The 13099-nt window shown below is 38.3% G+C and overlaps 1 protein-coding gene across 2 annotated transcripts in view; it reads right to left on the reverse strand.

Annotated features, from left to right (window-relative positions):
- Positions 1 to 13099, reverse strand: part of ppp2r5a (protein phosphatase 2, regulatory subunit B', alpha isoform) — a 39875-nt gene that overhangs the window by 20532 nt on the left and 6244 nt on the right. For both annotated transcript variants that reach the window (XM_020628046.3, XM_065963461.1), the window contains exon 2: positions 146 to 342. In XM_020628046.3, coding sequence (XP_020483702.1) covers positions 146 to 342 — 197 coding nt within the window. The remainder of the gene's footprint in view (positions 1 to 145; positions 343 to 13099) is intronic.

Raw genomic sequence — 13099 nt, forward strand, 5'->3', positions numbered from 1 at the left:
TCGACACACACACAGCCTTCATTTTGAATCCTGTTCAAGTGCACAGGATGTTGCACAATAACAGGAGGCCTGTGTGTTGTTTAACAATAAACACTGTAAATAGAAATAAATAAGGCAACAGAAATAAAGTCTAGTGTGTCCTCACCATATCAGTGATTTCTGGGTACGTAGTTTCCACCAGCACCCCTCTGTTAGTGGAGACGTACTCCACCAGTTCATTGAGCGTGGCCCTCTTGATCTCCTTGCTCTTCAGGTCTGTCACAGAGTCCAGAAAGTCGAAGAGCATGCAGCATTGCTGGAGTTTCTGGGTGAACAGTTCCTGCTGCTCTGTGGAGGGAGCATCTGGAACAATACAAAGAAAGAAAATGCACTGAATCACTACTTGTAAATGTTGAAAACAATTAATGCTCTATGGAAAAAAAAATTGAGATGAGACAAACGTTGATGACAGCTGCAATTTGGAGATTAGATGCTCTGGGCAAGCTCAATCTTATGTGAGCAGATTTCTGTCATTCAAACAACTTAAAACTCTACCTATATAAGCGAATTAATTTTTTTAAATGTCAGGTTTTAGTTGGGCTTGGGCCAATAAATACAGTTAATGAGACAGTTAGTAGGACAGGTAGAATATAAGATACTACTTTAACAATGAGTGGGTTTAGATTTACTAACTGAAATCCTTGGTGAATGGGACAGAAGACAAACTGACTTAAACAGCCCATAAACATCCTAATTGGTTCTGACCAGCTGCTTTATTACACACCGTTACGTCTGTAACTGAACTGCAGGACAAACAGGCAGACAATTACAATACAAAGAGGCAGCCCAGTCATTCTCGGCTTTGATTGTAAAGCCTTTTATGGATTAGACGGTAAGTGCGCTCAGGGTTATTAGAGCTGTCAAACTTGACCCTAGCTAAGCTATAAACAGCATTTGGCAGTCGTCCACAAATGTGGTGACACGGTGTACACTGATGTTCTGTTTCAGCACGGCAGCAGCTCATCCCTGCAGGCACAGGACTCTCTCTGTAGTTTTAGCAGAGGGACAGAGAGCCTCCACTGCAGGTGTGATTTACAGCACTGCAAAAACCAGATACCCCACAGGTTCTGGGGTTTCACAAATATAGATGCCTCCATGACACTTGTTGACATTGAAGTGCTAACAAATGTCTTCATTTACAGGGAGTGTCAAACGTGCACCTTTATCTGTGTAAACCAATCTGAAGTTAATGAATTTGGACTATTTTTCAATTTTAATTCTATAATATAATAATATGATAATAATAATTTCCCTAATTTGTTGCTTGTAAGACACCAGAACAAATATATTTTGGTCAGAAAAAAATGCAACTTGAACATTTCACTTCTGCATTTGCAATGCACTTTTCACTATTTTTAAACTCCTAATCGCAAAAAAAGATTAATCCAACATTAATACAAATTTGTTGCAGCCCTCAAACACAGAAACGCACTGCCACTGATGCAATCACACCCAGTTCCTTGGCGGATTTATCTGTATGTGTGACAGAAAAGACGAGAAGTCCGGATAAGAAGTATCACTGTGAGTCTCTTTCTAGAGCCAGATTATGCAACTGAGAAGGCACTACCCCATGAAACGGGTAAAACACACAGTCAGAGATAGAGAAAAAATCCCAATCATTTTCACACCTAGTGAAAATGTTCCAGCAGTGTTGACAGCTGACGAAGTACTTACGCAACTCAACTCCAGTCAGACCACTGGCTGCTGCTCTGAGTGAACTCAATATCTGAGTGTAACTACAGCCAGCTGACTTGTTAACACGCTGCTTATTGCCAATTTTCCAAAGTATCATATCTCAAAGGATCTCATCATCAAAGTGCTGAATGAATACTGCACTTGAACTAGAGTGGAAAAGGGAGCATGATGCCACTATGGCCTGATTTTGCCGTTTTTAATATGAAACATTTCAGATTTCATTTCATCCCCGTCACAGTCAACGTCAATCACAGATTTAGCATTCTAAGGCCCTGTGTCCACCTAGCGTTATTTTCTGAGTACCAGCGTATTTTTTCAATTGTTTTCAATAAGTAGAGAGTGTTTGTAGCAGCAGGAGGCCAGCAGGAGAAAAAGTGCAGAACCAAGGGCCTTTTTTCTGAGCGCTCAAGTTGAAAATCTTTCAACTTTTCAGAAAGGAAAGTATCCAAATGTATGATATCCTCCGTATTGTTGCTGCATACAGATCATGTCTTGTACCTCTTTGCTCCATGTCTGCTGGAGTAAAAAAAAACAAAAAAAAAAAAACTCAAATATAAAATATACAGCAAGAAGCAACGGAGCAGTGTCGGTAAACAGACTGTTGTCATAGAAACAGGACTAATGTGCAGAGGTTTCTTCGCAGTGCAGAAATGCTTCATACAAGGTTTCCTGAGGGCACAGCCAGCGCTTTTCTGCCCAGAAGAAATGCTAGGTGGACAGGGGACCTTGACACTTGGGGGGGAGTTCATATGTGCTTTCTTGCTGAGAGCTACCAGTACATTAGATCAATACCAGTCTCACATCTGTACATTAAAAAGTGAAGCTACAGTCAAGATATTGTTAGTTTATCTTAGCACAAACACTTGAAACAGGAGGAAAAACCATTAACATCACTCTGTCCAAAAGGTCAAATCTAGGCAGTCACCAACACTGTAAACCTAACTTATTAGCATGTTGCCTCTTATTCTATTAACTTTGAAAAAATAACACTTAAGAGAGTGATGTTTAAGAATTTCTTGGCTAGCTAAATGAATTCCTGGAGTCTTCATGATGCAATCAAGACTCAACAAGCCTGGATCATTAACACCAACAAAACCACAAACCGTTGCTCTTAGACTTCAGGATTGAGTTCCTTTTACACAAGCACCCTTAAAACATTTCTATATAATGTCAGGGACAGCATGTCACACAAGTTCCTCACAGATGATTTTTGCTGTCAGACTGAAGGGTTGGAGGTCTCAGGAGGAAGGACAGGATGTAAAAAAAAAAAAAAAAAAAAAAAAAAACCCGCTGCAGACGTCACATTTTAACATTAACAACATGTACAAGATTGTAGATCAAGCAACAGCAATGCTGGTTTATTGCTGTTATGTGTGACTAGACAAATTCAGAGTGTAGAAAAATGTGTGAAAAATTACATAAAGGCAAGCAGAAAAGAGTATGAAGCAGTCTGATTATGTGCAAGAAGACAGCACCAGTTATGATGTTGGATGAAGTCTCCTGAAGTGGTGGGCCACCAAAGAGATTAAGGGGAAGCTAGGTAAAGTGTTTGGAGATCTCAAATGAGTTGCACTTTTTCATAGTTACTATGGCTGAACAAATAAAAGACCACCAACATCAAAACCTCAAAAGCAACAAATCCAAACTAGGTAATGAACCATTTGGCAATATTTAAAACCAACAAAACATAATCTGTTAGGAAAATACACATGTAACAACAGTTTATTACTAAAGGTACTGCCAAGAGGACAATACTGAGATTGCTCTTTTTATTAGTGCACCAAGGATGTGTTGATAGGTGAATTTTCAGTACCATAGGTCAGAGCTGTGCTAACCGCTTCCCCTTGTATCAGGTCAAGCTGACAGTTAAGGATATTTATCTGCATGCAGCTTTACATTTATTTTGCAGATTGGTAAAAAATTCTGTCATCTAACTCTTGGCAAGAAAGCAAATAAGCACACATCGCATAGTATTAATTCCTTTAGCCTTCTGTAATCTCTTAACAACTTTTCTTCATGTTAAGCAATACTTTTTTTCTCCTTTTTAAGCATGCTCCACAATACCCTTATTTTAAGTCATGGTCATGCATATGAAGATTGACTTAATTTCTCTTGCTATTTCAAGGAAACAATGGTGGCAACCATCCAGGATGGGCTGCCTGTCTCATATTCATAATGTTTTCTGTAAGCTTCCTGAGTAACCAGAGTGTATGTAAGAAATAATGAGAGTATGTAAGAAATAATGTCTTATTTCTTTACTGGGAATTGTCTATATCCCCCTGAGAGGAGAGGGGGCTGGGTCTGTTAGATAGAGCCTGATGTGTAGATGCTTTTTCCCAACGTGGAGCTATTTTTGCTTTTCAGATACAGATGCATTAGTGCACACATTCCTCGGGGTGCTTAGCAAGGAAGGAAGGAAAATGTTTCCTTTAGAGCTACAAAGCTATGTATGAAAAACAAAAGAAAATATCAGACAGAAATTTCACATTAATCAATCTGCAAAAGATCTACATGGATCTTATACTTCAGCAATATTATGTTAGTGTTTTTTCAAAAGGATAAAACAGGAGCCCTTCACTCCTACATGAAATGTTATATCTTGGCATTAAAATGTATCAAATATTGGATGCAAGACAGGGAAATGCATTAAACAAAATTAATCTCCCTGTACTGCATTTTCTACAGCATCATATTTCATAACCACACGGAAGAAAAGACGAGATATTATTCCTTATATTAGGACATATTTTACAGTCTCTCTCAGTGCTTTTAAAAGTGTGTCATCTGATTTCTGCTGGTACTGCAGTCTGAACCTCAAACACTGTCATCCTTTAAGTATAATGGGCTCCAATCAGAGGGGTTATGAAACTAGAGAAGCCCTAAATTACAGGTTTTACCCTTCTATTACTGGCCTTTTGAATAACTTCTAAATGAAAGCTTGACCTCAAATAACAGAAACGAGAAGCATCACTTTGCCCCAGACGGCAATAAAGCACAGGAGCCATTAGACAATATTACAATAAGTACACAGGATTTACAGGGAGCTTGAATTAAATCTGCAGATTTTTTTTAACAGCATTCCTCAACAGGCTACAACAATGTTCCTTTTAGTAAATGTTATGTGCGACTTTTCTTGTTTCTTATTCCACTAAGTCTTTAAATATGTGGCAGGTTTTTCTCTTTTGTGAAAAACCTCAATATAAAAAGGAAACATTGCAGCTCATCTGCTCCTTATTTAGCAACATCAGATTCTGCTTGTGTAGAAACAAAGCGTTGCACAAGCTCGTCAGCCATGATGTTATCTGAGTATCATGACGTGTTGGTCATATTTTGAAGCCAACTAGAAATGGGTGAATACCACAGTGCTGTGTCACTGTAGGACAAATACTTTGTGGGTTTGTAAAGAGCAAAGAAGGTTTGTAGGCTGCACAGTGTGCTATGCTGCTATTTTTATTGTTTTATTCATTGGCTTGATTAAACTCCCGAGACTGAAGGAATGAATTTGGATAATTAAACACAATTAATACAAAAATAAATAATAGCACAGAATTATAGGATGGGTTAATAAGTATAACAAGTTGACTTAAATCTTACTCTAGCAAGTATCTAAAAGTACCCAGCTTTTATCTTCTAATATATTCTAGCCCAGGGACTGCATGTACACACGACCAGAAGACGGAGTTTCTTTAACTTTTCCATCATTATTGATTTCTAAGGGGTAAAATCAAGGTGTCATTCTAAAATTGCTGAGGTTCTTACAGTTAAAATGGCCACTAGTGCATAATACAATGGAGATGATTGGCATGACATAATATAGTTACAAATGTTTCCTGCAGCACTTTATAGTTAAGACAGCGGCCTTACCAACACATGTCGTCTGCATTAACTACCTTTGTAGAAAAAAACAAAATTTATTAAAATCCTCCTGCGTCTCTATTGGAGATCCAATAGATCGGTTACTGGTGGTTACGGGTGACAACATACATCAGAAATGCATCATCAGTAATGTCACATCCTGCTGTAGTCTGTAACTGCAAACTTTAACAACTCTGTTACAGAGTACCGTGTTGGATGGATGTGGATGGATTTACTGGATGTTACTTCTGTTTAGTAACGAATACTGTTCTTGAAATGATGCAGCTCTTCATTTAACAATCAGTTGTACCTAAATTTAATAAAGCACTTTATAAATAAAAACAGAGTTTTTCTACCCCCCCCCCTTTTGTTTACATAAGGCCAGCATTTTTTGCAGTAAAGATAAATCTAACCTAAGACACTAACACATAATTTAAGAGTACCAAAGACTGCTTAAGACTTATCTGTCCCTGTTCAGAGATCCCCTGACCTGCACGCTCCGCTTCATTTTGTTTTGGTCTCTTTCTGCATCGTTATAATTCTATGAAATGTTGATGGGCACCAAAGGGGCAGAGATTAGTGTCCAGCACACACTGCAAGGGGAGCCTCAGATTCCTCAGGCATGATATAAATACTGCATGTTTGTTGTATATATTAAACTGTGAGCAGGTCAAGACCTTCAGTGTTTCTACCAGCATGGTGGTTACTTTTCCATGTCAACACTACAAATCCGTCCTTACAGTCCAAAGTGGTTGAGCCAAAGACTTTGAAGGCTGAAACAGTTAAACTTTGATATTGTGATTTTCTACAGCTCTACAGTTTGAAACATGATTACTGATTGAAAAAGCCACATCTTTCTGCTTAACCACATTTTGGATTCAAAAGAGATTACAAGTGCTGTTGCCCCTGAAGAGCAGTAATCAAAATGGAAATCGAGGTCAGACACTTAACTTCAGCTGAACTCTTCAAACTGTCAAGCCTTGAGAAATAGTTTCTGTTAAATTGATGTCTGTTAATGCCTTTTTAGCCTTTAAACTCAATCATGTCACTTGCAAATTTTAAAAAAACCATATAATCTTGCATGTGTTGATTAAAAAAAAAAATATGATGATCCCAAGGTACTGATGCACCTTGTGATTTTGCATTTTCTACTTCTTGGACTCTGACAGTCAAACTACCCTCCCCCTTCTCCTAACAGTTTTTAAACATTGTTGGCATACTGAAACATGGAGGCAGAAGGGACGTATTTGCAAAAAACTGAAGGAACTTGAAAGAGTTAAGCTGTAATTCCTGAAGAACCAGTACAATATGACGGTAAATGTGACTGAAGGCTCTGTCTTCAGATGCTCTTGGTAAGGCTCCAGTACTTTGAGCACTGGTTTGGATTGCACTCCTGCTTTTCAGACAGACTTATTCTTCATAGGCGTGATATAAGAGAGAGAGAGATAGATTATGAGATACATTAGAAAATGAACAAACCACTATGACTTGCATTACAAATTCTGAAGTTTGTATGAACTACATTGAATATGAACATGTGATGTTCTCTAACATGTGCAGAATATGATTGGTGACTTGGGAGGAAAAAACAGGACTGACAATCTACTGTAGGCCAAATGTGTCCATTAATGCATGACATGAGCAAAGCAACATTACAGCTGTTGAACTGCTTGGGTAAGCTGGTACTACATGGACATTTATAGATTCATCTCCACATTTGTATAGAGTACACATTAACAAGATGCTGGCACAACAGAAACCAAACAACATGCATAAATAATATGAGCTGTAATGTGAACTTAAAACTGGAGGTGTTGGTTAGGAATTATAGACATATACATTTTATATAAGGATGGGATAAAATGCTGGCCTTCCCAAACACATTTTTAAGAATCAATAGAGGTAATTCTACTGACAATACAAATAAAGATTTTCAATTAAGCATACATGAATACATGGAACTGTTTTAACTAGTATTGTGTTTTCATTTAAATTCTTTATAAAAAAAATAAAAATAAAGCTATGTATCTGCATCAGAATATAACATGTATTTTTTCTTCACTTGGATAGCAAGGACCTGTGTCCATTTTGTACCCATTTTCTATACAAAACTAATGCAGTTTGCAGTGTTTGACAGCATCCTGTCAACAACCATGGAGGATACATTAATAAGACATCTTTTTGAGGGTACAGCTCCAGTAAAGGACTACTGCTTATACCAGGACAGGATTCGTTTGCATCAATTTATGTTTTCTTGGTGATATTTCTATAAATAAAAGCAAATATTCAGCATACAGCGCTTTCTAAAAGAGACTTAATGGTCACTACCTAGCAACAGTGAGAATGAGAAGCGCTGTGAAATTGATGTAGTGAACAATGCCAGTGCAAAAAAAGCTGTTAATGGATACAGTCCCAAGTGTAGAGAGTATAACAGGGAATTAACACCAATATACAATTAAAAAAGTAAAGCACAGAAGTTCTGCAAATTTTTCAAGCCTTATCCTGGCAGAAAGACAAAAATATATTGAAAGAAATCAGTTAGGTTAACATTCAAATTTTAAAATGCTGTTGGATTCAGTGAAATGGCCTTTGGTCCACTTTGCTTTTACTAGTATCTATCTGTTGCTTAGCATTATCATTTTGTTGCAACACTATTACATAAAGATGCCAAGAGTCTAAATAATAAAGACTGATTTTCAGTGTAAACATTCATTATTACATATCTTGTCATTTAGGATATAAATAAGCTTAAGCATTGATGATTATTTTGGTTGTTTTAATGTCAAGCAGTTTGACTTTGCTTCAATAATTACATCATAAATCCAGAACATTTGTACCAAAAAACATATGATGTGTGAGCCTGATCCTTGTTTCAATTTTTGGCTATGTATTTACTGTGTAGAAATACTTTCTCACACAGCTTTTCAGATGATGTGGATGTCGTGATAATGGAATCAGCATGGCTTTGCTTGCTAGTGCCCTCCATTATCATCTATTAGGTTAGTTAACAAACCAGTCAATAGGCCATTCAGAGTCGACATGCAATGCTGGACCTCATTATAAACTACATTTAACTAGCTTTTCATGCTTTTAGACTGTATGTTTTTAACTAAAATGGTTGTTCTAGTTTAAATATTTAACTTCTCTTGATATTCCAACAAAAATTGTATAAGAAAATGAAAGCCCTGATGCCAACATTTATCAAAGTGTGTTTCTAGATGTCTTTGGTCATCAGGCTTCTATTGAATGGAAAATGCAATACAAGTGCAATCAAAGAAGAAACAGAACAGACCATATGAAAGGCAACTGATTGTTTTTTTTAGAACCAACAGATGATAGGTTTGTAACCAAACTGTGAATTTTAGTAGTCACCAAGCTTTCATTTAGTGGGTATAACAAGACCTTGTTTACTCAAGAAAGGGAAAAATTAGAGAGAAATGAAACTGTTCAGCTCTGTTTTGGACTTAGTGTTGGACTACGACCAGTAATCCAGCCTGTTGCAGAGATAATACTATGGCTGTTTGACTCAAATTACCTCTACAGGTTACTCCTGAAACTTGAGCATGTGTTACAGTTGCTGAAAAAGGTGAATGTCAGATGATCTGACTGATGGGGGGTTGGAGCTGTGTAGTGAAAATAAGTCAACTTAATTGTGTGGCCAGGTGTCCATCAAATATCCATATTTTTGCCTTGGCTAGTACATTTGATCACAATGTCTGCTGTCATGTCACTGGCCCATCAACCTCTGAGAGTCCCATAAGGGCATGTTCACACTATTCTAGTTTTTTAAGCTGCCAGCAGTTAATTTTATGTGAACGTTATTCAAGAGAGTCCGAGAGAAAGAGAAGATGAGGAAACATTTCTTTATGTATAAAGGAAGGTTGTGCTTTGGCTTTTAACAAGTTAGCTTAAGCTGCGGCAGGGAAAGAAAATCCACAACTAGTACATTCTTTCCTGATGAGTCTCTTTCCTTATTAGAGATGTCATTGAAACAAGCCAATGCCATACTGTACATCTATGCCAAGGCAAAGCTGTACTGTATTTTTTTATCAGGCTGCTAAGGTTGTATCATATGGAACAAATAAATCATAACATTTATTTTTCCAGATACCAAATATTCAAGTTCTGCAGAAATGACAAAAATCTATTTTCACTATATTAAAATTATCCTTACGATGACGATGTGTTCAGTAGGGGTGGGAATCACCAGAGGCCCCACAATACGATATTATCACGATACAATATTGCGATTTTAAACATTTTGCGATATGCTGAGAATCGTGATACAATATATTGCGATTTAACTTTTTTAACCGCATATTTTGCCCACAAAATAAATCTAAATCAAGAACCGTTTCGTCAAATACGAAAACATTCTCAGTCTATTCATCTCCCTTCAGTGATTTTATTTCTACACAATGGGAGTCAAGCCCACAGACTGACCCACACTGTAGTAAAAGTAAAACCCTATAAAAGGCTGCACGCACTTCACTATCTGAACTGTATTTCAGTCTAATCCAACTTTTTTTTCTAAAATATCACTTCATGGCGGCCATGAGACGATATAATATTGCCACACAAAATATTGCGATACTCTGCTCGATTTCCCCCCCCCACGTCTAGTGTTCAGGAAAAATTAAATTGCAGATGGAAGAGCAGCTCTATTTTAAGGGTGTGAAGCAGAAAGAAGAAAAAAAAACAGCAGCATATTGTACTGATAGTGCTGATGTAATGACAGGATGCCGCAAAGGAGTAGTTCAAAAACTCAAGAGATGAATTCAACTCAGAGCCGGTACAATGCATCGTCTTGCCTTTGCTGCTAGTGAAGCAGACAGATCTGTGCCACAGGTTAAAAAGTTTCAGGAGGATTTGAGGTCAATTTTTTCCCCCGTTAGCTCTGCTATTAGAAGTACTACGCTGCATGAATTGCTGAAACAGCTTAATGAGCACCAACTGAAGTATACCCAGATACATTGGGGTGATGTCAATTCAGCACTGTCTTTAGTATGTTGATCAGTTAAAGCTCTGCGAGAGGTGCTTGAGCACATGGCTGCCTCCAACACACAGGACTCTGACAAAACCAAAGGTCTTCGGACAGCTGTTCGACAGTTCAACTTTGTTGCCTTGTGTCACATGACCAAGGATGTACTTGTGCACATGGTCTTTTTCTCAAAATACTGCCAAAAAGAAGACCTGAACTTTTCCACAATCAGACCACTAGTTCAAGAAACCGAAGAGGCCCTGAGAGAAACGATAGTCCAGCTTGGCCCTGCATAACCAGAGTTCATCAACTGTCTTCATGGGAACACGTTTAAGGAAGACAAGTTTTTTGACTGCAGCACCCCAAAAACAGCCTTTGATGACATGAAGAGCAGTTATGTGGGATCATTGATTGATGAAAAAGACAAATGACTCCCTGCTGACACAATGGATATTCTGTCATGGTTTACAGTTTTGGAGCCAAAAAAGCCATTATGGCAAAACAGTCTCTCTACAGTGCAGTGTACTACTGACACCGGGTTGTACATTGTGAGCACATAAATTGCGAGTCTTGATCGTGCATCGTAAACTATTCAGTCGTACAGAGCAGACATTCCACCATGAATTTGATACAATCCTTTAGTGTATGCTGGGCTTCAGTGACACTTTTTGGGGTCAATACCAAACTTATTTTATATTCATCATGAGAATAAGAATTGTAGTTTGCAGCACTTTATTATAATGCTGTATTATTGGCCTGTTTTATTTTATCAAATAGCTTCACACAACCCTCGTCTTCTGCCAGCAATCTGCCAGAGCTAAATAGTGTCAAGGCAGCAGTTTGGTACGATAAGGCAAAACAGGTCCCAACATGTCAGAGGCAACAATTATGTCAATGACAACAACAGACAAAGTCATGCAGCTAACATGACAGTGAATCACAAAAGCTCTGTCCCGCATGTCCCGGAAAATATTTATTGATTTGCTATCTGCTGGCAGACATGATGGAAACAGACTGTGATACACATGAAGTGTCAATCGATAGACCCATACAGCGGCATATTTTCCATAACAAAACACTGATGATCCATTACTAAAGGTTGGGTAACCAATCTGGGAAACCTTGAGTACTAAGTATGAAATGAATGATTGTTTTCATTCTGAATTAATGTCACCGTTTCCTTCACATAGACCTTACCCGAACGGGCCACCAAAGTCGTTTAGCTTAACGTTTTCCTGTTTTTCTTCATTTTACCAGTGTACAATCCAACACTGATACACTGGACAGTGGACAGTCTACCCTCGCTGTGAACTCCACTCATGTGTTGTGAGTAGAGGTGGATGGTAAATTGGTATCAACACTGGGACTGGTATTACATTCTTCCATGGCATAGATTTTTTTTCATCAGCAGTTTAAACACAGGCCTATGGTTTTAGTGCACACGGGATAAAACTGATTACTCAGCCTACTGACCATGGTGGCGGGTAAATACGTTGCTATGTAAAGTGACCATCAGAAGTTACTAATCCCATACGCATTCATATGCCGCAGACGAGGCAATTCAGGGTTAAGTATCTTGCCCAAGGACACATAGGACATGTTGCTGCAGGAGCTGTGGATCGAAACCTCTACCTTCCGGTTGAGAGACGACGACTCTACCAACTGAGCCACAGCCACCCCTTGGACCTGTTTTCACACACCACTCTCTCACCCGATGTCCCGCCTATAACACTATCTGATTGGCTAGAGTTCACACAAGTAAAAGCCAATCAACACTGAAGCCTGGGTGCTACTAGAACACACAGAAACAAGAGCAGCTTTGAGGATTATTCTAAACTCTGGCAGAAATATTTCAATTTTTTTACTGTAAATGCATATGGTTCCAAATATCAGGTATCCATCTCATTAACTACTAATAGTTGGTCTCGGTATTGGCCCTGAAAAAACAATATTAGTCGACCCCTAGTATCAACAGTTATGGGTTAGCGCTATAATGAGAATATTTGCCTTTGTATCAATGCTAGGTGTAGTCCAACGGAATGATAAAATCAGCAAAAGAGCGGATAAGAACATACTAGTGAACAGAAAACGTTTAATTATGTGAACGGAGATCATAGTGTGCCCTGTGTAGCAGTCACAGTACATAAACGTCACTCCCTCCTCCGTTCGGCCTCAAAGTGAATTCTCCAGAGAATATCATGCGGCGTTCTCACATAAGATCTCAGACTTTCGGACTTGCTGCAGCAAAAATACTAGGGGCCTGGCAGGAGAAACTCTGGGTGAAGACAGAGGGAAATATTTAGCTGTTTGCGTTCACATATACAGCTCCTCCTGAAAATATCCTGAGTTTTTCAGGAGATTTCTGCAAGTGCGAAAGTCCTACTACAGTGTTATTGAAAATTTCTGCTAACTGTAGCGCTGCTATAGACAAACAATCCCAAAAAAATACAAATCCTGAAAATTAAAATCCAAGTCTTATTTGTCTGGTTCTGCGACTGTTCTTTAATTAGACTATTGCTAACAACCACC

Source organism: Labrus bergylta, chromosome 15 (assembly GCF_963930695.1).
Source record: "Labrus bergylta chromosome 15, fLabBer1.1, whole genome shotgun sequence".
Taxonomy (NCBI): domain Eukaryota; kingdom Metazoa; phylum Chordata; class Actinopteri; order Labriformes; family Labridae; genus Labrus; species Labrus bergylta.